Source organism: Giraffa tippelskirchi, chromosome 14 (assembly GCF_054371585.1).
Source record: "Giraffa tippelskirchi isolate mGirTip1 chromosome 14, T2T-mGirTip1v1.2.pri, whole genome shotgun sequence".
Classification (NCBI taxonomy): Eukaryota; Metazoa; Chordata; class Mammalia; order Artiodactyla; family Giraffidae; genus Giraffa; species Giraffa tippelskirchi.
This window is the reverse complement of record NC_137288.1, coordinates 34,004,156-34,031,655: the sequence shown is the minus strand read 5'-3', so window position 1 is coordinate 34,031,655 and position 27,500 is coordinate 34,004,156. Positions and strand designations below refer to the sequence as shown.

At 45.0% G+C, this 27,500-nt stretch overlaps 1 protein-coding gene across 36 annotated transcripts in view; it reads left to right on the top strand.

Annotated features, from left to right (window-relative positions):
• FHOD3 (formin homology 2 domain containing 3) overlaps positions 1-27,500 on the top strand; it is a 514,139-nt gene that overhangs the window by 41,014 nt on the left and 445,625 nt on the right. For all 36 annotated transcript variants that reach the window (XR_014074757.1, XR_014074756.1, XR_014074755.1 and 33 more), the window contains exon 2: positions 19,546-19,652. Coding sequence is in view for 25 of the 36 variants with exons in the window: in XM_081562360.1 (XP_081418486.1) it covers positions 19,546-19,652 (107 nt within the window). In the remaining 11 variants the exon portion in view is untranslated. The remainder of the gene's footprint in view (positions 1-19,545; positions 19,653-27,500) is intronic.

Genomic DNA, 27,500 nt, shown 5'->3' with positions numbered 1-27,500 from the left:
CCTCAAAAAGAGTCAGAGATGGCTGCCTCAGAGGGCGGGGTGGGGTGGGGGGGATGAGAATGCCCCGTGTGCTCCACGGGAATGTCACTGCATGCATCACTGTTTCCAGCTGCCAGGTGGGCAGAAACATGGGTGTTCCTTGCTGACCTCTGTTGCTAGCTGGCTCTAGAGGGTCAGTGCAGGGGGAGCGTGAATGGTTCCTGCCCATTTGGTTATTCCTCTCCGTGAGGGTGCATGAGAAGCAGGTGTGTCTTTTCGTGTGATGATGGTCTGGGCCTCTCGCTGCAAGAACAGCACCTGGGTTGGTGGCAGCCTTATTACAGGACATGGGGTGTGTTCAGACACATTGGAGCTGCTGTGTCAGCCTGGCCAGGGCATTTCTCTCGAACATCTGGGAGCAATCACTCTCTGCCTGACCAAACCGCGTGGTGGCCCCAAGCAACTCCACATTTAGATGAATTGCAAAAACAAGCAGGCAGTCATGCTCATGAGCGCACCTCTGTGCAAATGGCAGATGTGAATGGGTTTCCAGAAACACCTGCATCCTTTTACCTGGAGTGCCCAAGCAGAAAGGGACCCCAGCCAAGTCCTGTCACAGACGTGCCACTGCTTGCGGTGGAAGCTGCTACAACCACCTCGGGGACCTTAAAACTGTTTTATTTTGGATTTTTAAAAAAGTCAACGTTGGAGTGTGCTTTTTAGCTGTGCAATATCTCTGGACCCCCAAAGATAACTGAAGATTGATCCGAATCTCACAGGCAGTAGTCTCTAAATTCACAATTTCACAGTGGATTTTCACTCAGCAGATCATATGCTATGTTTAAAATTTTCATTGATTCCCAAACTTGATCATCAACCATCTGAGACTGAAACATTTTTATACTGAAGGTCCGATTCTCTGGGCTTTCAGATGAGCTCAGGACATACCTAGGGTGAGTCATGTGCTGATAAATTCTGTTTTTGGTTCCAGAAATGCATTTCCTGCCTGATGAGTGGGGTCTCCGAAGACTCCAGACCTAGTTTCTGTGATAGCCCTGCTCCTACCTGCAGGGTATAATGGGAATAATTTCGGAAGAGCTGACAACTTTTTCTCTTCAAACATTTATCGAACACCAATTAAAGATGACAATATGGGGGGTTTTTCAGGGAATACTTTCTTGGAGCATGTGGCATCACAAATGGAAGTTTCCTGCCTTTGCTGTCTCTGGCATGTGGCTCTTTGGAAGGTCATCCTTCAATGCCTGGGAGCCCCAGGAGAAATCTGTCTGAGAGATGTGTGGTCTTCTGCTCAGAAGCAAGGGCAGTGGTTTTATTTTTCTTCCAATTAAAAATGGACAAGTTGTAATTTGGAAAAAAATGGATGCTTGTGGATTTTTAAATTGGATTTAGAAAGTTGTGGTGAAGAGTACAGGGACCAGTATTTAATTACCCCCTCACCAGCCCTGTGCTTTGTTATACTAGGTGTGGAGAGGCATCGCCGCTGAGCAGGGCTCTCCTAACCAGGGAATTGGGCATCTCGATGGAGCCTTCTGTTTGCTATGGCAACAGGCAAGAGGAAACAGTGGGGCAGTGGATGTTGACTTGGGTACCTGGGTTGCTGAAGATCTTACATGCTTAGTTGTTCAGTCATGTCCGAGTCTTTGCGACCCCACGGACTGGAGCCTGCCAGGCTCCTTTGTCCATGCGGATTCTCCAGGCAAGAAGACTGGAGTGGGTTGCCATGCCCTCCTCCAGGGGATCTTCCCAACCCAGGAATCGAACCTGGGCCTCCTGCATGGCAGACAGATTCTTTACCATCTGAGCCACCAGGGAGGCCCGCTGAGGATCTTAAAGGTGGCACAAACGTCAGTGAGCTCCTAAAGCAGAGTGTTTGGTTGAAGGGTTTCAGCTGATCACTAAACTAGGGCTGTCTAGTTACCTTGTTAATGAGTTACTAAGGGAATGAAGCAAAATACCCTGCTGATTTCACGCTGCTGATTTTGAAATCCTCTGGTTATTGAGAAGAACATTGGTGCTATGTACGGTTGAAAGTAAGTGAAGAAACTGGACATTAAATGCTAGAGTGTTTTGAGGATAAAGGACCTTTGAGTCACCTGAGCCAGGGTCCAGATGAGTAATGGAAACGAGCCAGGTGGGCAGGTGATGTTGTGTCCAATTCTTTGAGACCCCATGGACTGTAGCCAGGCTTCCCTGACCTTCACCATCTCCTGGAGTTTGCTCAAACTCATGTCCATTGAGTCGATGATGCCACCCAGCCATCTCATCCTCTGTTGCCCCATTCTCCTCCTGCCCTTAATAGCACTGCCCAAATAAAGGGTGGGCACTGCCTCTTTGGACCTGGAAGGGATGGCCCTGGGTTTCCATATCCTCCCATTTGTAAAGAGATGCTGGAAATCTGAATTTTATGCAAATTTCTTTTCACTATTGGCAACTAAACATATATACCTTAAAATGCCACGTGGGCAAAATGAGCACAGCAGGAGCTGCAGTTGGCACTCTGATGTCCCATCTCCCTTGTCAGATGCTGTTACTATAACCAGCCTGCCGCATGTTCCACCGCTGGTTTGGTGGCAGCCTGCGGCATGGAGGCCCAGCCTCTTGTGTCTGAAGCTGATATTCTGGTCTCCCCAAGGCCGATTTCTGGAGACACTCCGGAGCGACTAGGGCGTCCTGGCTTTCCTCGCTAGCGGGCAGCTCACCCTCTAGTGTTCTTGGAAGCTCTTCCTAGAAGTCCACAGTCGTGGCCAGCTGGACTTCCCTGAGGCGTGGCTTCTGCTCCTGGGTGTTCATATCACACATGCCAGGGGGAGCTGGGTTCTTGGCCCGTTTGTGTGTTTTCCTAGGATACCAGTCAGTAGACCTTCCCTGGGGCATCGGCTTAATCCCCACACACTTGGGCCTCAAGACATACTTTGCCAGCATGAGAAACAGTTCACACAAATACGGCAGAATGCAAGGGAGGCGCTGGAGACGGGATGAAGAGGGAAAAGTTCCAAAGAGATTGGGACCACTGCCCCTCCTCCAGCCCCCTTGCAATTTCTACTCTTGGTCCTCAGCCTAATCTGAGCCGTCTGTTCTCCCCCAGGGGAGCTGAAGTTAGGTATTGTTGGCACCTTTATTTAGAGTGGAGGCCAAGGCCCCTGTATCAGATCACCTGCAGATGGTAGAAATGAGTGTCCTGAGCCGTGCTCACCCAGACCCTCAGAATTAGAATATAGGGGTGTCACCTGGGAAGCTCCTTACAGACAGCTCCCTGGAAGGTTACTGTGCACACAGCAGGGTAAGAACCACTGTTCTAGGGATGGCGGAGTCACTGGAAAGTTAGGGCCCTGTGATTCCAAGTCATGTTCTATAGGCCCTATCAGGCAGGCATGTGAGCAGACCAGAGGAGCAGGTGGTCAACTAGCTGGTTCACAACCTAGAACCCAGGAGGCAGCGTTGAGTGGTAACCCCAGGACTGGTCTCATGGATGTGTGACAATGTTGTCACGCAGAGCTCTGTGCTTGGGATTTAATGCTCTGTAGCCACAGTTTTGAAATTCTTACCTTTACTATTGATTTTGTGTCTTTTAAAAAATTTAATAGAATCAATAATTTTTAATACTTCAGTAAGGGCATTCTTTTGTGTAACTGACACTTTTATTACTGTGAGTGCACAAGGGTGAAGAATACAATGACTAGTACACTTTAGTGTCTCTGTCTTGATTTTTGCTAAAGTTCCAGTGGTTTTTCCCACTACCAGTGCAAAAGTCAGTTCAGTTAAGAGGCAATAATATGAAGGTAGTTTTGACCTGGTGGATTCCTGAAATAGTCTGAGTCCTCCCGGGGGTCTTCAGGCCATGCTTTGGGGACCACACTGGTCAGTCTTGAACATATTTCTTTTTTTTAGTTTCTTCACATGTAATAAATATATGTGGGACAACGGAGCATGCGCTGGGGACTTGGTGCCTCTGCGCACGCGCATTTTTTGCCAGCCTCGGCCTCCGCTTCTCAGGACCTGGTCTCTGATCCAGGCTGTTTTGTCTGCTCGCCCCACCCGGTGACTTCCTCTGTCCTGTGCCCCAGTAGGGGCGTGGGTGCATGTGGGCATGTGCCCACGTGCTGAGGTGTGCTGGTAGGCTGTGGTCGTGGGTGAGGGTCTACACAAGCCCTGTGAGTATCCCTGAGCTCGAGGCAGCGCAGTAGTAAGGTGCAGATTTAAATGCCTCCCTCGGCTTAGAGGACAACCTTCCTCTGGCTTTGCTCTGGTCCCTCTGGCTGATCCTCTTCATTCCTCTCTTCTTTGATGCAGTCACTGAATGTTGCAATTGCAGAGGGCTTCTGCGCGTATCTTTCGTCTGCATTCATTATTCTGTTGTAGGTAAGGACACAGTCTCAGGAGTCAAGTGGTCTGAGTTGAGTTGCTATTAATTGTGATGATCGTGGCAAGTTGTTTGATCAATTACAGGTGTTTTTTGTGTGTGTGTGTGAGTTTTACATTAATTATAAGATGAAAATAATAATAGTACCTTCCTCATAACTTAAATAATTAATGTTAATTCATGTCAAGTGAATAGTAAATGTTTTTAGCTATTAAATAGGTGTTTGGGCTTATGTTACCCAATACAAGTTCGTGTGCTCAACACACAGGGTGGTGGTGTAGTCACTAAGTCATGTCTGACTCTTGTGACTCCATCAACTGTAGCTCGCCAGGTTTCTCTGGCCATGGGATTTCCCAGTCAAGAATACAGGAGTGGGTTGCCATTTCCTTCTCCAGGGGATCTTCCGAACCCAGGGATCGAACCCAGGTCTCCTGCATTTCAGGCAGATTCTTTACTGATGAGCCACCAGGGAAGCGTCTCAACACACAGTGAGGCCAAAAAAATTGAAACATTGGCGTTTGTAGCAGAGGAACATTTATCTCAGGGCTGAGCAAGAATGGATGGCTCATGTTCAAAAGACCCTGAACTTCCTGAAAAATTTTGGCAAAGCATTTTTAAAGGCCAGGTGAAGGAGGGACGTCCCAGGATATGTGATCAGCTGGTGCACAGTTCTCTGGTTGATGCTGAGATAGCAGGGTGGTTAACATCAATCCTTAGGTGCCAGAAGGTCTGGGGGCTGTGTGCTCATGATCATCATGTAGTTAATTGCTTAATTTGGTGGTGGTTTTTAACATCTGAAAAAGTCATGAAATATGCATGAGATACTATTTTCTGGGGACTTCAGAGAGGAGCTACAGCAGAGGATATAGGGTAGGGGTCTGTCCAGGGGAGGCCCCATAGGGTCTTGCTCAGTTATACATCTGGCTGTAAGGAACTAGCTTGTAGCAGACCAATACTTCTACCGAGAACAACCATATAAGGTAGACAGAGGACCAAAGCCCATCTGTTTGAAGGCACTAGAGAACTCCAAAGGCAGCCAGGACTTGGGAGGCCAAGATTCAAGAGAGGCGAGAAACTTACTGAGGTCATACTCACTAAGTCTGATATTCTTTGTTCTTTTTACTGTGATGCATGTACCAGTTCATCAGTGGCAGGTGCAGAGACTCTGAAGGTAAGCAGAAAGTGACTGTGAGGAGGCTGAAAAGTTAAGTAAAGCTACTATTCATAGTGCTGGGGAGAGAAAAACAGAGTAGAAGAAGAAGTAACTGAAATCAGGCAAGGCGTACAAAGACTGAAACCCAGTTTTGAGTGAGCTCAATCCTTAATTGGATTACTATGATCTACTCCTATAGCTACCAGAAGCTAAGGAAGATCTCTCTGGAGGAAGCTATTGCTCAGAACTTTGAGTTTTGTTTTTTTTTTTTTTTAATAAACAATGATTGTATTCAATAAAATGTACCTGGTATATCCAGAGACATGATCAAGGGGAAGGGGGAACCATAGAAATGTCTGTAAGTGTTCTAGAGACTAGAGTTACTAGATGTGATCTCTAAAACATGAGAAATACATTCAAGAAGTGAGGCAAGATGGAGAATTTAAACAAAGCAAAACAAGAATGGTGTGTGTGTGTGTATATATATGTGTGTGTATATATATATATATATATGGAAGCAAATGGAAGTTGTAGAATGAAAAATACAGAAATTAAAAATAGGGACTTCCCTGGTGGTCCAATGGTTGGGAATTGCCTACCAGTGCAGGGGACGCAGGTTCAATTCCTGGTCTGGGAGGATTCTGAATCCCTCAGAGCAACTGGGCCCATGTACCACAGCTACTGAAGCCTGCATGCCTAGAGTCTGTGCTCTGCAACAAGAGAAGCAACTGCAATGAGAAGCCTATGTGCCACAACTAGAGAAAGCAACAGAGACCCAGTACAGCCAAGTAAGTAAATAACCCCCCCAAATTAATAGAGTGGGTGGTTCAACTAAAGATTAGACACTGATGAAGAGAATATTAATGATGTGAAATATAGATCAGTAAAAGATATTAAGATGTATGGAGTGCAAAAAACAGAAAATGCAGAAAAGAGCATGATAGGCATGTGGATCATGGGCTAAAATACGTGTTGGAGTCCTCGAATGGGTGAAAAAGAAGAATGGGGTAGAAGGAATATTTGAAGAGATAATGGCCAGTATTTTCTCAAATTAACAAATGACATCAGTCACAACTTCAAGAAGTGCTATAAATTCCAGACAGGATAAATACAAGGCAAACTACACTTAAGCACTTCACAGTAAAACTGTTGTAAATTAAAGACAAAGAAAATATTAAATGAAGCCTGAGAAAAAGAGATTATCTTCAAAAGAAAAACAGTAAAACTGGCATCTGATGTTTCATCCGAAATGAGGTAAGCTAGAAGACCGTGAAGTTAATAGTTTGTGAGTGCATGTATGTTTAGTTTTATTGTGCTTTGCAGATACTATGTTTTTTTTTTTTTAATTGAAGTTTTGTGGCAACCTGGCATTGTCACATGGTGGTTAATGTTTTTTATTAATAGCAATAAAATATTTTTTAAACGTGCATTTTTCAGATATAATGCTTTTGCATACTTAATAGACTGTAATATAGTATAACTTTTAAAAATTTTTATTTATTTTTAATTGGAGGATAATTGCTTTACAATATTGTGTTGGTTTCTGCCATACATCAACATGAATTGGCCATAGGTATACATATGTCCCCTCCCTTTTAAACCTTCCTCCCACAAGAAACCAAAAAATTCATGTGACTCACTTTATTGCAGTAGTCTGGAACATAGCCTGCAATATCTCCAAGGTAGCCTGTACTTCAAGCAAATAACTGCTAATTTAGAATTCTGTTTCCTGCAAAGATATCCTTTAAAGTAAAGGTGGTATGATACCAAAAGCACAAACAACAAAAGAAAAAAATAGGTTAATTGTACTTGATCAAAATTGAAAGCTTTTGAAAAGACAACACTGAGAAAGTGAAAAGGCAATGCATAAATTGGGAGAATATTTTGCAAACCATGTAGCCAATAAAGGACTTGTATGTGTAACAAAAAAGACAACCCAAATTAAAAATGGGCCAAGAATTTATATAGGCATTTCTCAGTAGAAGATATACAAATGACTCATAAATATATAAAAAGATGCTCACAATCATTCGCCATCAGGGAAATGCAAACAGAAACCATGAAATACCATCTCACGTTTATTAAGATGGCAGCTATTATCAAAAAGAAAACAAGTGCTGGTAAAGTTTGGAGAAGTTGGAGCCCTCATGCTTTGCTGGTGGGAATGTAAAATGGTGTAGCTGCTTTGGAAAAGAGGAAAACAGTCTGCCAGTTTCTTAAAATACTACGCATAGAGGTGCTATGTGACTCAGCAGTTCTACTCCTAGATACACACCCAAGAGAAATGAAAGTATATGTCTATATAAAAACTTGTACACAAATAGTCATAGTAGTATTATTCATAACAGCCCAAAGTGGAAACAACCCAGTGTCCATCAACTGATAAATGGATAAATCAAATGTGGTGTATCTGTGTAATAGAATATTATTTAGCAATAAAGGGAGTGAGGTGCTAATAAATGCTGTAGTAAGAAAGAAATTTGACAACTTTGTACTAAGTAGTGGAAGCAGCTAGTCACAAAAGACTATTGTGTGATTCCATTTATATCAAATGGAATAGGTAAATGTCTAGAATAGGTAAATCTGTAGAGACAAGAAGTAGATTCGTCGTTTCTGGGTATAGATCAGTGTGTTTGTGGAATGAGAAGTTACTACCAATGGATAATTTAGTTTCTTTTTGGGATGATGGAAATGTTTTAAAATTGATTGTAGTAATGGATGGACAAGCCTGTGAATATACAAGCCAAGGAATTGTACACTCTAAATAGGTGAATTATATGGTATGCAAATTATATCTCAGTACAGCTATTACCAAAAAAAATAAAATTGAGATAAAGGTGTTTATAGAAAATAGGAAATGAGGAAATTTGTTGCCAGTGGACTCACTTAAAAACTACTAAATAGACTTCTTCAGGCAGAAGGAAATGATCACAGATAGAAGCACAGAAACCCAGGAAGGAATGAAGGGCAAAAGACCAAAGTGAAAATGTGGTTGAATTTAAATGAACATTGACTGCCAGACAATACTATGTCATGAGGTTCAAAATACATCTCTCATTATGTTGAAAGGCGTATACCATATTAAAATGGTCTAGGGTCCTTACATTTTCTGGTAAGTAATAACTCTCATTCATAGTAGGTTCTGCTGAGTTAGGAAGCCAGATTATTTAGAGGATAAATTACTGAAAGAATTAATAAAAGAATATATAACTAGGAATAAAAAGAATAATAAGAAGGAAATATGAAATAGTAGAGAATTGTGCTTTAAAGATGCTAAGAAAGGTGGAAAAGTAAACTGGGACATGTAGATCAAATACTAAATATGTAGATTTGAACTTGGACATTAGCAATCACTTTAGGTTAACAGACTTTGTTAAATGCTTTTATTAAAAAAAGGCATTTTATTAAAAAAAATAAAAGGTGCTTTTATTAAAAAAAGCATCTGACAGTCTAAGATTGGATAAAAGCTGTTATCTGCTTACAGTAGGTACATATCAAATATACGGGTACCAAATGTTGTAAGTAAAAGACTGGAAGAAGATAAACCATGCAGCTCTAACCCAAAGAAACTGGTATGGCCATCCTAGTAACAGATGACAGAATCTGTAAGGCAAGAAGCATTATTAGAGATAAGGGGAAATCTCATGGTGCTAAAAGACTAGGAAATATTTTCACTAGTAAGTCCAAATCAATTAATCAAATATTGACAGAAAGGAAAAATAGACAAATTTTCAGTTGTAGTGGGAAATTAATATACCTCTATAGAATAAGCATATCAAGAGCAATAAGGATAGAGGAGATTTGAAAAGCTTGTTTAACAAACACTGCAGTTGTTGAGTACACATCCTTGGTGTTTACTGGGCCATAAAATAAGTTTCAAGAAATTTCAAGGTTCTAGTGTATAGCACAGGGAACTATATTCCATATCCTGTGATAAACCATAATGGAAAAACATATGAAAAGAATATATATATGTATAACTGAGTCAGTTTACAAGAGAAATTAAACAACATTGTAAATCAACTGTACTTTGATAAAATTTAAAAAAATTTCAAAGAATGGAAATCATACAGAGTATATTTCTGGCCATAGTGAAATTAAGCTAGAAACCAACAGTAAAAAAGATGCTAGAAAATTCATAAATATTTGGGAATTATATAATAAACACTCCTAAATAGCCTGTGGGTCAAAGAAGAAATCCCAGTGGAATCGAGGAACTATTTTGGATTTAAGATAATGAAAATATGGCATATTGGATCTCGTGGTCTGTAGTTAAACCTTACTTAGAGAAAATTATTGTCTTAAATGCACATGATTGAGAGGAGGAAAGACTGAAAAACCTTAACATTTTATGCATTAGAAAACACTCAACTTATTAAACACAAAAATATTGAAGGAAGAAAATAGCAAAGATAACAGAAATTAATCAGATAGAAAACAGACTTAAAATAATGGAAAAGCAATGCAATCAAAAGTTGGTTCCTTGAAAAGACTAATAAATGAATAAAATAACTGTTATTGGAGAAGATATGGGAAAACACAAATTACCACTATTAGGAACAAAAAGGGTGACACCATTATAGAACCTCCAGCCACAAAGGCTAGCTGTTAGCTTAGGTTCACTAGTGCACTTGTGAGCTTTCAACCGCCCAAATCCATTTCTCTACTCAACTCCTCCCCTTTTCTGGACATAACATCTTAAAAACAGAAATACCAATTTTATCCTATCCCCCCGCCCCCAACAGTTTTTGTTTCCCGTATAGTGTTTCCCGTGTTGGTAAATGGTAGCACCATTTATTAATTTGCTCAAGCAAGACACTCTGTGGGATCCTCCACATCTGATCAGTCACTGAGTCGTTCGCACTTTTCCTTCTTCCCTTCCCCTCTTTTCCTGTCTCACTGCTCTCTCTCCTTTTCTCTCTGTTCACACTGCTTCCACTATTGTCCAAGCCACCTTCAAACTGCCGCTCATTCTTTCAGTGGCCTCTTATTTATCTTCCCCCTTCTGTCCTCATATTGCAAAGCTGATCCTGCATGCATCTGTTCAGCCAATTTCACAGCTTTTTGTTGTCTTAGAATCAGGTCTAAAATCTACTATGGCCACCACGTCTTGCCCTCCAGAGCCCTGGGCCTGCCTTCTTTTAGTATCTCTACTACTCGGCCTCCTCTGTGTCAAGGCTTTTATATCTATTGTACTTCAGCTCCCTCATCCCTCCAGTGAAAGGAAGAGCAGAAACAACAAAGGTACTGACTCCTTGTTCTCCTCTTTTCCCTGGTTGGTGCTTGGTCCCATCCACAGCCATGAATGCCCCCTAGAACCTGGCCTGTCATGTGAGGACCTACCACAGTGCGAGGCCAGAGAAGGAGCACAGGAAAGGATTATTCATCATGAGTGAACGATAATAGATCAATAATAACGTTGAAACTTGGTACTGATAACCGTTTTTCAACTTGACTGAATGAGGGACACATGTACACCCTTGGCTGATTCATGTCAGTGTATGGCAAAAACCACCACCATATTGTGATTAGCCTCCAATTAAAATTAAAAAAAAAAGAAACAAAATGAAAAAACACAAGTGAATATACTCTGGCCTTTTTAAGAGAGAAGTTTAATGCATTTTGGTTATTTATTTAATGATAGAAAGGTCCCTTAATATAATACAAATATTTGCCATATTATCACGCTCGCTCAGTTTAAGCTCTTGATGGGAGAAACCTTGCCTTTGTCTTTTTTCTAGATTTGGCAGAAGCCCTTCCTTTGGTTGGTGAGCTGTGCAATTTTGTTGACTTAAGTAGAAGTCTGGGGCTTGATTTGGAAGCTGCCTAAATCAATATCAGGCCATTGCTTCTCTCACTGAGGTTGCTGGCACAAATAACATAACTTACTAAAGGTTTCTGAGGAAGTAAAATCCAACCGCTTTCAAAGTAAATACATCCATATTATTTCATAACCCATATATGCTTGATCTTCAAAAATATCCTTGTACTTAACCCTAAAACATTTATGAAGTACCCACAATATATTTGTTGTTCTGAAGAGGCTAAATGGGTCCCTAGAGGTTTAGAAGTTTAAATATGATTTGTTGGGGTTAACCAACAGGCCTGATTTCTTCTGATATCACGTGAGTCAGTTTTCTTTGGTCTTTCTCTTAAAGAAAACTGACCCAGTGTTCCTTTTATTTTTAAATTATGTCCAAATCACAGCTTTATGTGAAACTATGCTTTTTTTTTTTGTGGTTTGTTGTGAGATGTGTTACACATTTGAAGGGAATGAACGTGGAAAATACGTGTAGTTTGAAGGACGGTGAACTAAGGCCATGTCTTCGCTCCTTGTCTTGGGAAATGGCAGGGGGTGGCCCTGCGGCCTGTACCCTCATCCCTTGGCCGTGGCCCTCGTGGGACAGGGGCAACCAAAGCCCACAAAAGCTTGACCGGCTGAGCCAGGACTCTGGGAAGGTTTTATGAAGAATTGTGAAAGGGACATGCGGCCTTGCTTGTTGGAAAGCTGTCCTTCCTGATGGTTTTGCTTGTCATCCGAGTTTCTAGTCTCTGCTGCCTTTTGAAGGAACCACAAAGTTGAGGGAAGCCAAAAGCTTCATGACGGCCCGGCAACCGGAGCCCCAGTGGAGGGGGAAACTGTAGCTGTCTCAGAGGTGACCTGATGCGATGACTTCCCGCCTGCTGCTCTGAGGGAGGGATGAGCCTGGAGTGGGGGGCCCAGGGCGCCCACAGTGGACCCGGCCCTGGAGCAAGACGGGCCCAGAGCAGGGCTTCACTTCTGAGCCAGAAGCGGGTCCAGCGCCGTCAGAAGGGCCCTGGGCTGGCAGTTGCCATTTTGAAAGTCTTCACTGTTTTTACCATTCGAATGTGCATTTTGTACGACAACGGGACGAGGGCAAGGGCTCAGAGGGCCTGGGATCGCAGCTCCTGCAGGGTTTCACCTCCTGCCGCCTCCTCGCCTTCCTGGGGGGACAGTGCAGCTGGCTGCACCCCCACTCGCTGGGGCGCCGGGCCGTTCCACCCAGCAGCTGCTGCTGCCTGTCCTCTGTCCTTGGTCCCTGGTGGGAGCTTGGCCTCCAGGAAGGGCAGGGCTGGGCATGTACGCACCGTGGTGGCTGAGGACCGGACATGGGGCTGGTGCTCCTGCCTTGAGCCAGCGGTGTCAGGGTGTGTTCAGTGGGCACCTTGATGGGGCGAGCCTCTTTCCCACCTCAGAGCCAGGCACCGAGCCCTCTTGAGTCTGAGGCCACAAACCTTGGGGGCCCACCTGCTGTGGATGGAGGTGACAGGCTCAGAAGAGATTGGCTGAAAGCAACAACCATGAAATGTGGCCCCACCCCAGTGGGTCTGCTGGGCAGTTCTGTTTTGGGCCAGTCTGGCTCGTCATGGCTGGCCCTCTCCTGGGTCTGTCATCAGCTGGTGACTCACTTGGAGCCTTGAGGATCCAGACTGGCCTTGCTTGGCGTGTGGCAGTTGGCAGGCTGTCAGCAGGGGCAGTGGGAGCAACCAGGTACCCTGGAGACAGGGAACCTGGGCTGCTTCGGGTGGTGGCCACATTCCAAGGGCAACAAGAGAGGCCAGCCCTAGTGAGCAGGTGTCTCTCAAGTCTCTGCCATGTCACATTCACTACCATGTTGGCCAAAGCAAGACCCAGGCCAGCCCAGAGTCCAGGAACTGAGAAGGAATCCACCTCTTGATGGAAGGAGCTGCAAAAATGCAGATGCAGGGATGGGAGGAACCCCTGAAATGACATCAGCAAATGACATTTATTTTAATTTTTTCTCTTAAAAATCAGCACATATTTTCCCACTTTTGAACTTTTACCAAAATTAGCTTAAGATTAAACCTCGTGTATATTTATAGAACAGTTCCGTGCAAATCTATTTCAGAGTTCCCCAGAACTTTATTGCCTAGACTAAGGATTCCTTTAGACCTGCTGCCAAACCCAGATAATCATTAAACCACCCCAATATCACATCGCTTCACCGGATTAAGGAAAGAAAAGAAGGTATGAGTTGAGACGTGACGTCAGCCTTGTTTTAGATGTTTTTCCTCCCCAGGACGGCGAGCCTGCCTTTTCCATTTTTGAATGCACTGTCTTTGTAGGAGCAGTCAGGAGAAGGCAAGTGACCTCATGCAGGTGGTCTACAGAGATAGGAGGGCTCGTCCCATGTCTCCGGGGCTCTGGGCTCCATTTTAATGATTTGTTTTGACCCAGAGGAGTGGCACAGAATTCCAGAGTATTTGGAAGGGTCCCTCGTGTGGCTCTGTGACTGACCCCCTCCCGAGCACCCCACCCCCGCCAGATTCCTGGTCCCCTGCCACTCACTGTCACTACCCGCTCATCTTCCCTAACCTCTGTCCTGAGCTCGCCCTGCACTGCTGTCTTCCCACTGGGCTTCCGGCTCTGTCTTGTGTCCTGAAGTGCCCGGCAGTGTCTTGGCCACCAAACCCAGAGCTAAGGAAGGAGTGCGGGGGCCATGCTGCCAGGGGATCAGGGTTGATGTGAAAATCGCTGGTGTCAGGAAATTCCAGGGCCCTTCAGTCATTTGGGAAGACATTTGACCTGAGAGTCCCGGGGTGGGGGATCAGGTTCCCTTCGTGTCAGGAGGAATTGAGGTTCCTGTCAGGAACTGGCCTGGCAGGGAGGCATCTGGGTCCTCTGCTCTGTGGCAGAGTCTGAATGGTTCTGTCTAACCCTTTCTGATAACTAGATTGGAATTAAGCGCCACTCGCCGCCTGTTTGCCTTGTTGTCGCATGCTTTCGTAACTGTTAACTTAGTTATCCCTGACAAGACTGAAGCCTGCATTTGGCATAGCCATCAATTTGTTTGTAACTGAAGCCGAACCCCAAAGTACTGGGGGGGTTTTACTGTTCGTGCGTCAGTCCAGCGCAGTAGCTCTGTATTCCTGCTCCTTGGCTCACGTGATGGTTTACAAGTTAATCGTGTGTCTGGGGTGTGGTTGGTTATGGGGGGGCTCATGTCTTGGAACACAGCAGCCAGCGTGTGCGTATTCGTTTGGCATCTTCACAGGCTGCCTGAGTTGCGGGACCCCTTCTTGCACATGTGCCCCAGCTTGCTAAGGGGAACAGGGCCTGACCTTGCCCCCTTCCTATATCCCTACTGTAAGCCCCAATTTTGAGGGACTAAAGAGCACAGAGTCATCGTTTCTGTTTTAGTTGAAGGACTCGCACAAATCGCCCAGCTGTTAATTACGGAGGCAGGGTCGTGACACCTGGCTTAGGAAGTCAAGCAGCTTTTCTGCTGGAAGGGAGATGTCCTGTCTGATAGAGGATGCTTGGGTCTCCGGGGCTGTGGCTGCTAATTACAGCAGAAGGAATACAGCTGAAGGTGAACTTCCACACATTTTGACGGTTGGTTTAAATGGCTTTTCATTCTCGTCTATGTTCTATTAATGTGTCATACTTGCGTGACAAAACGGTCTTTGAGGAAAGGAAGCCCTTATGTATTCCTTGGTGCCCAGCCCATGCCTAACATATAATTTTGTTAAAATTGAACTGTGGAAATGGCAGTAGCTACTGAGGCCCTGAATGTGAGGAGAGGAATCATGAGAACAGGCAGTTCTGCTAAGGGTTTGGGATTCTGTGGTCAGGAGGCTGGGGAGGCAGTCCTGCTGTGATTTGGGGCTGCTGGAGCATGAGGAGGCAGGTACCTGGTGGGTCAGGGTGAGCAGTGGGCCCAACCAGGTATTCACCCCAGCTGCCTGGAATAAAATCAGGAGGTATGGAGTGGAGACGATGTGGAAAATAACCATGGTTGCTGGTAAGAATGGTGGCTCAGATGGTAAAGAATCTGCCTGCAGTGCAGGAGACCTGGGTTCGATCCCTGGGTTGGGAAGATCCCCTGGAGAGGAAAACGGTAACCTACTGCAGTAATCCCATGGACAGAGGAACCTGGTTGGGAGTCGGGTGCTGTAGTCCGTGGTATCACAAAGAGTTGGACACGACTGAGCGACTAACACTTTTTCATATCTACTGGCCCCCAGTGATCCACATCTGCTCCAGTTAAGGAGAAAAGCACAGGACTGGGGGAAGGGTGAGGACTGAAAGTCTAGGACAGGGTGGCTCAGCCTTTCGTCCACTCCCTGCTACTGTTCACTTGAGGTGCCTCAAGTTGATGACCTGGGAGGTTCAGAAGCAGCATGTGCTGAAGCTGGTCTTGGTGGTTTGAGAGGGAATTTTGTTCAATGCAGCCATTATGCAAAATTAAATTATCCTGTATAAATATTCAATGACTAAAAGTTATTAGTATATTAGAAGCAAAGGTAAAAATATTCAAATATATACACATAAGTGTAGACTATATATACGTATAGTGAAGTGAAGTGAAGTCACTCAGTCGTGTCCGACTCTTTGCGACCCCATGGACTGTAGCCTACCGGCTCTTCCGTCCATGGGATTTTCCAGGCAAGAGTACTGGAGTGGGTTGCCATTTCCTTCTCCAGAGGATCTTCCCGACCCAGGGATCGAACCCGGGTCTCCCACATTGTAGGCTGATGCTTTACCATCTGAGCCACAAGGGAAGCATTATATATGTATAACTGAATCACTTTGCTTTACACCTGGAACTGATAATATTGTGAGCCAACTCTACTTCAAAAAAGTACTCAAAACATGTTACTTTCTAATTGTTTCATTGCATTGGGAGGTTATTTTCATCTCCTGAGTCTGTATGATAAAAATACTATATGCTGGTGAGCTGCTGTATATCTCTTTTTAGCTCCACACTCAGTGACTTCACACTGGTAGCTTGAAACCGGCCATGGTGGGAATATTTGTACCACATATGCGTGCACATCTTGCCTCTCTGTACAACAGAGCAGTTCTTCCTCCCTGACTCAGTTCTCTCTGTCTGGCTTGACTGTGCATCACAGCCTCTGGATGCCTTTGACCCCCTTGAAGGGAACCAGCAACTCTATTCAAAAGCTTCCTTTTTTGGACTTGAACATTTCCAAGGATGGAGGCAAAAGAAATTATCATAGCTTAAAGGGCTTTCGGTTTTCCCAGGTGGCTCAGTGGTAAAGAATCCATCTGCCAATGCAGAAGATGCAGGTTCGATCCCTGAGTTGGGAAGATCTCCTGGAGGAGGAAATGGCAACCCACTCCAGTATTCTTGCCTGGAAAATCCCATGGACAGAGGAGCCTGGTGGGCTATGGTCCATGGGGCCTCAAAGAGTCAGACATTCCTTAGCAACTAAGCATGCAAAGGGCTTTTGGTTTCCTTGTCTTCTAGTCTGTTGATGATATGTGGGATTAAAAATGAGCAGAAGTGTTGATACTGTCAACAGGACCATGAAAGCTTTATTAGTTGAAAATGCCAGTAGGAGTTAAAAGAAAGAATGAGCTGCAGTGATTACAGCTCTATGTACACGAAGACCAGTGAACATGGTAACAGGTTCCTTGTCTAATTAAAATTTTTACCTAAGAATGATAAAGTCTGATTTTAGTCCACAGGAGACCCGAGCCCAGGAGATGCTTTCTGCAGGAAATCCTCTGCTTTTGTAAGCAGGGAAGCCAGCTCCCTGGATGTCCCCCCAAAGCTTCGGCACACCTCCCCTGAGTGTTCCCCCCACTGTCCCCCGCCCCCACACCCTGGGCGCACTCTCCCTGAGTGTTCCCCCAAACCCTGGGTGTACATATGGTACCAGAGTACAGTGAGTTTGGCCTGTTGGGTCCCAGCTTTCTTGGATCAGATTGCCCATCTGTAAAGTGCCAGTCAAGAATGTTGACCCTCACCAGCATGCCTTTAATAGTTTGTTATTAGAGAAATAAAACAAGTGAATCAAATAGGATTAACCCCTTCAAATGATTTAACTATTTCTTACAAATAACAAAGAACAAATTCCATTCATTCTGTTGAGGATAACCAGAAACATGGAGCTGTGGGGATCTCTGCGAGAATTAGCAGCTTGTTATAGATGCTGATTCTGGACAAGTTGACAGTCTTTGTTTCTCTTGTTCAGGATAATAAGCAAAGCTTTTCCATCAAAGGAGAGTGATTCCTTGTTTGAAATCTCACTTATAGCAGGAGGATTAGCAGGCCTTTACTTAGATGTTTTGAAGTAGCCACGTATTTGCCTCCACTTCTCTCTAGTCTCCTAGCATTTTAGAATAAGAGCTTTAACTCATCAAGTGGATGAATAATAAGAGCCACCTTACAGCCTGAGAAATGAAGCATGAAGTTATATACTTGGATTTTCTCATAATGTTCATCTTTGGTTAAAATTACTTTCCTGTATTTTTAAGTGTATGGATTATTCTAAATGTCATGTCATGCTGGCTAATTGAAACAGCCTCAAAGTCTTAACAACTTAAGTGAGCAGAGGCTCATGTCTTGCTCTTGTCACTGTCCAGGATGGGTCAGTGGGGGCTGGGCAGCAAAATGCTGTCTTCCATGCAGTGATTCGGGGGCCTGAGCTGCTTCTGCCTGAGGTCTGCTGGTTTCCAGACTTGGGAGTCCTCTCTGGCTTCTCTATATTTGGCCACAGGCACGAGCAGACAGGTGTACGGTTGGATAAGAGTGTTTTGGCCAGGCCTGTTGAGATTCTTCCCTTTCACCGATATTCCAGTGGTCAGTACTCAGTTACCCAGCAATAGCCCAACTATAAACTCGGGATACATGGTCTCTTTCCCCAGGAGGAAAAGGGAATAGGGTTGGCAAGCTTGCAGCATTACCTTGGCCAGACCAGAACACTTAGATCGCCAAAGCTGCATTTTGCGAGCGTATTTTCAAGTCTTCAGAAGGTCTCTGGCCATAGAGCAGATGCAGAGCATAGTGGTCAAGAGCATGACCTCAATTCAGATTTCCTGAATTCAAATCCCACCTCCATCACTTACCAGATATGACAAGTGTCCTAGTCTGTCTCTGTGACTCAGCTTTCTCATTGTGAAATGAGGATAGCAAAGGAAATCAATAGAGTTTGTGTGAGAATGAGATGATGTAACATATGTAAAATGCTTAGAATTATGAATGGATGTAATTAACAACATATAAGTATTTGTTAATGGGCTTCCCAGGTGGCTCAGTGGTAAAGAATCTGCTTGCTAATGCAGGAGACGCAGGTTCCATTCCTGGGTCAGGAAGATCCACTGGAGAAGGATCCAGTATTCTTGCCTGGGAAATTGCATAGACAGAAGGAGCCTGGCAGACCACAGTCCACAGGGTTGCAGAGAGTTGGACACAACTTATCGACTGAACAATGACAACAACAACAAGTATTTTTTAAATAAATTTTCTAAAAATGAGACTAGTAACAAAAAGACCTAGTGTCTTTTTTGGTGAGTTGTAGTCCAAATGTATTGCTATTCAGATGGAGAATGTTTCTTTTTGTTCAGTTGTAAAAATGTTTATTGAGCAACTATTAATTATAAGGGGCCAAACCTGATCATAGAATCTGAATAAGTAGGCTTCTCACTGAGTCAAAGGAAACAGCATGTTTTCTCCATCAAATTTGCCTTTTAAACTCTGTGTCTCTCAATCTATGGTCCCATCGGCATCTTGGTTTCCACTTTCCAAATCCATGGCTTCTTCTGGGCCCCTGAGAGTGAAAGGTGCCATTGGCCCAGTGCCTCTCCTCCCCTGGCCACGTCTTATGGTTCCTGTCAATGTCATTCACGTAGTAGGTACGATTTCTGTCTACCTCTTATGCAGTTTGTTTCCAGTCTGTTTATATGAACATGCTACCTCTTCCGTTAGGATCCAGATCTTGGGATAATGCATGATTTTATTGATTTATTTTAAAATATTGATTGATCGATTTGGCTGTGCCGAGTCTTAGTTGAGACATGTGGGATCTTTAGTTGTGGCACATGGGATCTAGTTCCCTGACCAGGGATCAAACCCTGGCCTGCTGCATTGGGAGCGTGGAGTCTTAGCTACTGGACCACCAGGGAAGTTCCAGATAATGGTTGATTTCAGAAAACACATGAGGGTGACAGGAAGTGATTTCCGGGTTCCAGCCCCCACCGCAGGAGCAGACTGGGCTTAACAGGCTCTTTCTCTTGCAGTTGGACGACTGCACCCTGCAGCTCTCCCACAATGGAACTTACCTGGACTTGGAGGCCACCCTGGCCGAGCAACGGGACGAGTTAGAAGGCTTCCAGGATGACTCTGGGTAAGAGCAACTGCTGTCCCTGCCAGCTGGTCCCGACCCTCCACAAAATGGGGCTTCATTGAGGGCTTCAAATATTTTGGAGAAATCACCATAGCTTTCACCTTGTCTCACTCACAGTCACACAAAAGGACTCACCAGTAGTAACTGCAGACCCTTTGAATTTGAGTAGCTCTTCTTGGTAAAGCTACTCAGGGGTTGGAGAATTTCTGATGTAGTTTAATTAAGCATGTGATATTTACATTCAAAGTTTCTTTTTAAACCAAATGTAGTTAAATTAATATTTTCCAGATTTTAGTGGATTGACAACTATTTTATACATTGTTTTTAATGGTAACTACTGGATATTTAGTTTTTTGGCAGATGCCCCTTTATATCATTTTATATTGTATCATCTTTTGAACTCATTACAGTGGAAAAAATAATTATTAATTATGTTAGTTAATATCAAGTTATTTTTAGCCTGTATCTAGAATTGCATAGTATTTCTGATTGCTGTGAGTCTGAATAAAGCAATTCATATAAAAAATCAGAAGTATGTACAGAAAGCAAAGCCACTGTAGGAATATACCCATACAATTAGCCATTCCTATATTTATTAGATTATTTTTTCAAGTGATTGTTTTATTCTTTTCCAGATTTTTTTAACTTTTCATGTTGAAATGATTTTTAACTCCCAGAAGAGTTGAAAGTAAAGCACTGACGTTTTCCAAATACCCTTTACCCAGCTTCCCATGATGTTAACATATTACATAACCAATGCAAATTTGCCCAAACCAAGACATTAATATTTGTAAAATCCTATTATGTATTTATTAGATTATCAAAATACACTTTGGATGGGGCCCCCTGCCTCCCTTTCTACTCCTCATTCATCCAGAACCAAGTCTATCTCTGATTTTATCACCTTCCTCCTTAGAAACCTGTAAAGGCTCCCTCTTGCTTCCCAAATAATGCCCAGCCATCTTTGCCTGAAATTCAGGGATCTCTTCAAAAAGTCTTTTGAGGCTACGTTTCCTGAGTTAAAAATGTACTGCAGTCAAATGAATATTACCTGAGAGTGCTAGTTTTCATGAATGGCTCAAAAAATGAGGAAAAATGGGAGTCTTCTTAGTGCTGCTTTCCTACCTGACACCAGAATATATTGATGACTTCCCGAGTTTCCTCTGCTTTAATACCTATCACAAGTTATGGTCCTTTCCCCATTAATGATCCCCTTAATTATTCCTATTCTCTGCTGCTAAAATTCTACTAGATCAGAACTGGGCCTGCCTGAATATCCAGCCTAGCATTTTCTCAATACATTAGAGGCACTTAGTGTACACTAGGAGCCAGGATTCCTGAGAGCTGTACACTTGAGCGCCGAGATCAGGGTCCTTGGTCGGAACCCAGTCAAGTTCTCTGAGGATGCCCTTCCTGTCTCCTGAGTGGATTCAGAAGCTATGAAAGACCTGGGAAATGCCATAGGCTGTACACACGTGAGGGGTATCTATTAAGTCACATCAGATTCTACTCATCATCATTTTAAAAAATTACACTGTTAAGACTGAAAGATTTGGGGAAATCCCTTTGCTATCATTTTTACCAAGTATTTGACAATGACATCCTTTTATTTAAGATGTCAGCATAAGGTTGCACGACAGTCTAATGGGATGACTTCATGTTTCATTGATCAAATAGATCTCAGGAGTGTTATGAGTAGATCATTGCCAGTTTGAAAAATGTCCCTAGTAGTGGTGTGCTTGAAGACCATGACCTGTCTGATATTTTTTCTTTCTTATCAAAACATAGCTAGTTCGGAGATGACAGCTTGGAAAAAAGTGTTAATATATTAGCTGACAGTATCAAGAGTTAAGAGTGGGGAAGAAAATAACCTTATGGAGCACCTGATATGCCAACCACTTTGTTAGGTACCTTATTCATGGCATGTTTGTTTACTGGTTCATTCCCTTAATAGGCACAAACATGGGATTGTATTTTCTCATCTCCATGTTTCATTTGAAACAACTGAGGGCCAGGAGTTAAATTACACGTCCAAGGAGGCAGAGCTGGAAGAAGATGGAGCAACGTTTGACCATAGGTGTGACTGGTTCCCGAGTCCGTGCTCTTCTGCCATCCCAGGAGCTCCTGGGCTGTACATTTCAGGTTCTCCTGAGGATGTACATTGGCACCTGAGGGGACGTATGGTTGTTTCACGCAAGGACTTCCTCGGTTCCAGGCTAATTTACTATCTGTAGCTGGAGCAGCACCCACTGCAGGGTGGCTCCATCCCCTGGCCCTGTGGCTACAGCTCATACTGTAAACATGGTGTCCAGATGCCAGTTTCTTTGCAGCCATGCCTAGAGAGCCAGGGAGCCTGGCTGGGCCTGCCAGGGGCTATGCTAGAATTTATTAGATTATCGAAATACACTTTGGATGGGGCCCCCTGCCTCCCTTTCAACTCCTCATTCATCCAGAACCAAGTCTATCTCTGATTTTATCACCTTCCTAATCTAATAAATGCAAGCCCCTCCACCCCCCCGCCGAGCAGATCCTGGGGCTAACCTTCTCACTCTGTTCCCTTCTGAACCATCACCTGACCATGTGTCTGTCTGACAGGGCCAGCCTTGACCACATTTCTGCACCCTCATGGCATGGGGTGCTGGGGAAACAAATTATGGCAAGATGAGAAGGCAGGACTCACGACGTGGGAAACTGCAAATGCTGGGGAGGGATGAGGTGGCCCCGAGGATGTCGGGTAGCCACACGTTTGACTGCTGGGTCTCAAACCCACCCCAGAGTGGGGTTTCTATCTGAAATAGTCTTCATTTGTGGGATTCAGCCTTTGTCCTTTGGAACATATCCAGGATGACTTTCCTGTTTATCTGGAAGAGTGTGAAGAGGCCACCTCTCCTGGTCTCTGGTCGGGAGAGCCCCTGGGCCCGGCATGGGCTGCAGAAGACAGGCCAGGATGGTGCTGTCCTGGCATTGCTGGGTCACTCTGGTGATCCCCGGGTCCTGAGCACTTCCGTGAGCACTGGTGGTATATGGCGAGTTACTGGGCGCTGGCTGGAAGCAGCCCGATGGTGGAGGCTTACTGCACAGGAGGGAGGTGTCTGGATGCATCTGCAGGGAATGCTTGCACTGAGTGACCCTCCCGGGTCTTTTCTTAGCAGCTTGGCATTTGGCAGAGTCTGTGTGCCTGAGAGCTCATGCCTCCCTCGAACAGGAGTTAAAATATAATTTCCTCCTGGTTAAGAATTGCCCTTGTGAAGCATGAAAAGGGCAAATGAAACCATTCTGTTTCTTGATTTTTTTTTTTTTTGTTAAATTATAGGCCTGCTCACGCTGTGGCCACTTAATGAAGATGGGTGGCAGGCTGTGTGGAGATGGTGATGGTGTCGGTTGAGTGTGTTCAGAGTCAGTTTTTCTTGCTGGAGGAGCTGGAGGAGCTGGTTTCTTTGTTCTTGTCCATTACCCTGCTCTTTTCTGCCAGGACTAAAATTTAACTCACCCCTTGTTTATAATGATCACTCAGACTATATAGCTAGTTGGAGAAGAGGAGAAAGACCTTCAAAAGTACAAGGACAAAGCAATTATCATGCTAGCAGAGTAAAGCCAGGTCTGTTTATTGCCTGCCAAAGCCAGCGAAGAGCAGGCACAGCAGGGGGCAGTGGAAACCGAAGCCCCTGGGTTATTATTCCCGACCCTGCCATTGTGCGACATGGTTAAGTCACTCTACCTCTGATGGGAGTTTATAAAATTTATTTATAAAATGAGGACAATGTTACCCACTCCCATTTCCCTCCTTGTATCAGCAGCGACCCCAACAGAGTCTTAGTGCCTGAGGAGAGTGTAAAGAGCAGCAATGCACAGTAGTTAGGGGCGTGAGCTTTGCAGTTAACCTCAGGGCTGTGTGACTGTGGGAATGTTAGTTTACCTCTCTGAACCTCGGTTTCCTTGTAAGTGGGGATAATATATGAGATAATCATATAATTATTATGATTATAATATAATCATCATACTGCCTCCTTGGGTTGTTGTGAGGTAAAATATGATGATGTGGCTAAAACATTAAGCTGGTTCCCAGCATGTAAGACAAACCCAAAGCTAGTAGCTTTAGCTATACTTACAGTCATAGTTTGAAATCATGCACTGATAGGGAGTCATTGGGTTTCAGGACGGGACGGGGTCTATGCAGAGCCCTCACGGGGAGAGCTCACTGTTTTAGTTAGGAAAACCGAGGCTGGAGCCTTGCCCGTGGGGCAGAGTGGCCCAGATCCTGCCCCCCCCAGCCCCCCAGCCCTGGACCTTGTTGCTTAGTCCCACCCTCCCTGCCTCTGAAAGGAAAGGCGCACGGGGGCTGTCACAGAGAAGTGGGGTTGGAGGTTAGCCCCGAAGGTGACAGGGTGGCGCTTCGCCGAGGTAGCGAGGGCGCAGGTTGGGGCGCGGTAGACCTGTGAGTGGCCCTGAGAAGCACCGGGCTTCAGGGACGCTGTGAGGACCTGTGTGGTTGTTGAGCACGTCCCCAGGTGCTGCTGACCTGGAGGAACCCTGGACACTCACCTGTGCTTCGGCTGGACTCCCCTCAGGCCTTCGCCAGGGGGTCAGCGCTGAGACAGTGCTTCTCTCTCGGTTTCCTCATCCTGCCACCCCCACTCCTGTCCCCCCAGCACTGTCGGGGTGGGAAGGTCAGATGAGATGAGACTGTGGAGTCGGGGTGGGGAGAGCGCAGTGTGAGGCTCAGAGATGAAGGATGTGAGGCCTGGGGTGGGAAGGGCTATGAGGAAGCCCATTCGCGGGGGCAGGTGGGCCCACCCCACCCCCCGCCAGCTCCCGTGCTTGGGGGTGCAGAGGAGTTTGCGGAGAGCTCTGGTTTGACTCTTAGGCACCCAGCTTCTCAGCCTGCAGCATGTGAGCCCCAAGGATCCATGTGTGTGTAGCAGGGGTCCAGGAACCCCTGAGATTTCTTACAGTTTATTTGGGTATGCAGGGTTTTGGGATAGAGAGGGGTTTCATAGCCTTTCATCAGATGCTCAAAGAGTTCTTTACTTACCAAAATGTCAAGTTGGAAGGAATAAGAAGCCGTTTTCCCTCCTTACTGTATGATACAAAAGTTAACCTATGACATCTCTGTCCGAGTTTCCTTGGCATCTGTACCTGGTAGAAAGGGAAATCACTAAAATACATTTTAAACCTAAATCTGAAAACCTACTGAACTCATCAAGCCAAACCAAACCATAAACAAAAACTTTAACAAAAGAGATTCTGGTTAAAGGTGTGGGTGGGATGCAGTAAAGGGTTTCCCCCCACTTTTCCTCTTAAGCTGGGAGTATAAGTATGTTGTTGTCTGAGGCTCTCTTGGCAAATCACCAAAGAATTAAGAGTCTCCCATCTTCTCAGTGCAAGGCTAGGACTGCAGACCATCAGCCCTGCTCTGGTTACGGTGGATGAATTGGCAGGGGTGGGTTCAGTGCTGAGCTGAGCAGGGCAGCCCAGAGGCCCCTGCCCACCTGCTCTGGGTCAGTGCTAGACCAGAGCCTCCAGTTACCCTGGGAGAAAGCTGCTTAGAAGTCCTTGGACAAGACAAATGAGCTTCTATGCTGAGTGGCCAGTGGAACTAGAGTGGCTCTAAGTTCCCTTGAATGCCAAATGTACGCTAGAACAAACATGGTGACAGGTAGGAGTTGGGAGGAGAAGGCAATGGCACCCCACTCCAGTCCTCTTGCCTGAAAAATCCCATGGACGGAGGAGCCTGGTAGGCTGCCATCCATGGGGTCGCTAAGAGTCGGACACGACTGAGCGACTTCACTTTCACTTTTCCCTTTCATGCATTGGAGAAGGAAATGGCAACCCACTCCAGTGTTCTTGCCTGGAGAATCCCAGGGACGGGGGAGCCTGGTGGGCTGCCGTCTATGGGGTCGCACAGAGTCGGACACGACTGAAGCGACTTAGCAGTGGCAGCAGCAGCAGCAGGAGTTGGGAAGTCCAGTTGAGTGCTGGGCTTTCTGGTGTGGATTGGACTCAGAAGAAAACTGGCTTGCAAAGAGGGAGCCCTCCCAGAACCCCTCCAATAACAGAGCAGGGAGGCTGCAGTCAGTGTGGCCCACTGTGAGGGGGGAAGAGAGTGACCTAATGGGTATAAACCTGGTGCCCAAGGAAGGCAGGTGGACTGGGGCCTGGACCAGTGAAGGAATCTGTAGATATGATGCTAGCTGAGGGAGGGAAATAGGAGAAGAAAATGCCATTAGAACATGCCATTAGGTGGATGGTATACAGATGGTGGACTACTTAGAGAAGTAGGGAGGTTATGGGGGGCAATTTGGGGAGGGGGAGAAAAGGTTTATACATGTTAATCTGGGATTATGTCAAGCCACCCTCAAGTCGCAAGGTGGCTAGGTGAGAAATATTGGCCTGGGACTCAGGTGAGAAACATCAAGGCCCAAAGAGATTGGGGGTGATCTCTTGGAAGGAGTTGAAAACCAAAAACTTCTCTAAAAATTGAAGTCTATTTAAAAAAATTAACATTTAATTATTTTTATTTTGAGGGGAGCAGCACCCTGTGGCAAGTGGAATCTTAGTTCCCCAGCTGTAGGTCAAACCCATGCCCCGTGCAGTGGAAGCACGGGGTCTTAACTGCTGGACCACTGGGAACTCCCAAGTCTGTTTTTTAAAAAGTGGATAATTAAGCCATTTCAAGGGTAATAAATTGATTACAAGATGCCCTTAGGAACCCAGGCTTCTTTTATCTTTTTGCTCTGCCATCCTGACGATGTAGCTCTCATCCTTCATGCTTCATCATAGTTACCATATGGCTCTCCCACCAGCATCACATCAAGCCAGGAAGCCGTATGTTGAATAGGGTACAGTTTTCTGTGATGTAAACAAGAGATTCCAAATTATGGCAGTTTATGTATAAAGGTAAAAATTTCTTTCCTGTGTAAGAGTCCAACTGTAGATAGTCTTTCTTAGGACTGGTGGAGCAGCCATTCATCCTCAAAATGAGAATTCCATCTCTGTGTCTAAAGTTGTTGCTTCAGCTTTTCCCTTTTCATCTGTATCCTAGCTTCCAGAAAGATGGGAATGGACAGAGAGGGCTGCATGTCCATCCCGTGGGCACATAGCTTTCACTTTCATGGCTTTGGCCAAAGCTTAGGTTCATGATCATGAATTGTGGGCTTCAGTCAGTTCAGTTCAGTCGCTCAGTCGTGTCTGACTCTGTGACCATATGGACTGCAGCACACCAGGCTTCCCTGTCCATCACCAACTCCCGGAGTTTACTCAAACTCATGTCCATAGAGTTGGTGATGCCATCCAACCATCTCATCCTCTGTCATCCCCTTCTCTTCATGCCTTCAATCTTTCCCCATATCAGGGTCTTTTCCAGTGAGTCAGTTCTTCGCATCAGGTGGCCAAAGTATTGGAGCTTCAGCTTCAGCATCAGTCCTTCCAATGAATATTCAGGACTGATTTCCTTAAGGATTGACTGGTTGGATCTCCTTTCTGTCGAAGGGACTCTCAAGAGTCTTCTCCAACACCACAGTTCAAAAGCATCTTCAATGCTCAGCTTTCTTTATGGTCCAACTCTCATATCCATACATGACTATTGGAAAAATCATAGCTTTGACTAGATGAACCTTTGTTGGCAAAGTAATGTCTCTGCTTTTTAATATGCTGCCTAGGTTGGTCATAGCTTTTCTTCCAAGGAGCAAGCGTCTTTTAATTTCATGACTGTAGTCACCATCCTCAGTGATTTTGGACCCTAAGAAAATAAAGTCTGTCACTGTTTCCACTGTTTCCCTACTATTTACCATGAAGTTATGGGACCGGATGCCATGATCTTCTCTTTTTGAATGTTGAGTTTTAAGCCAG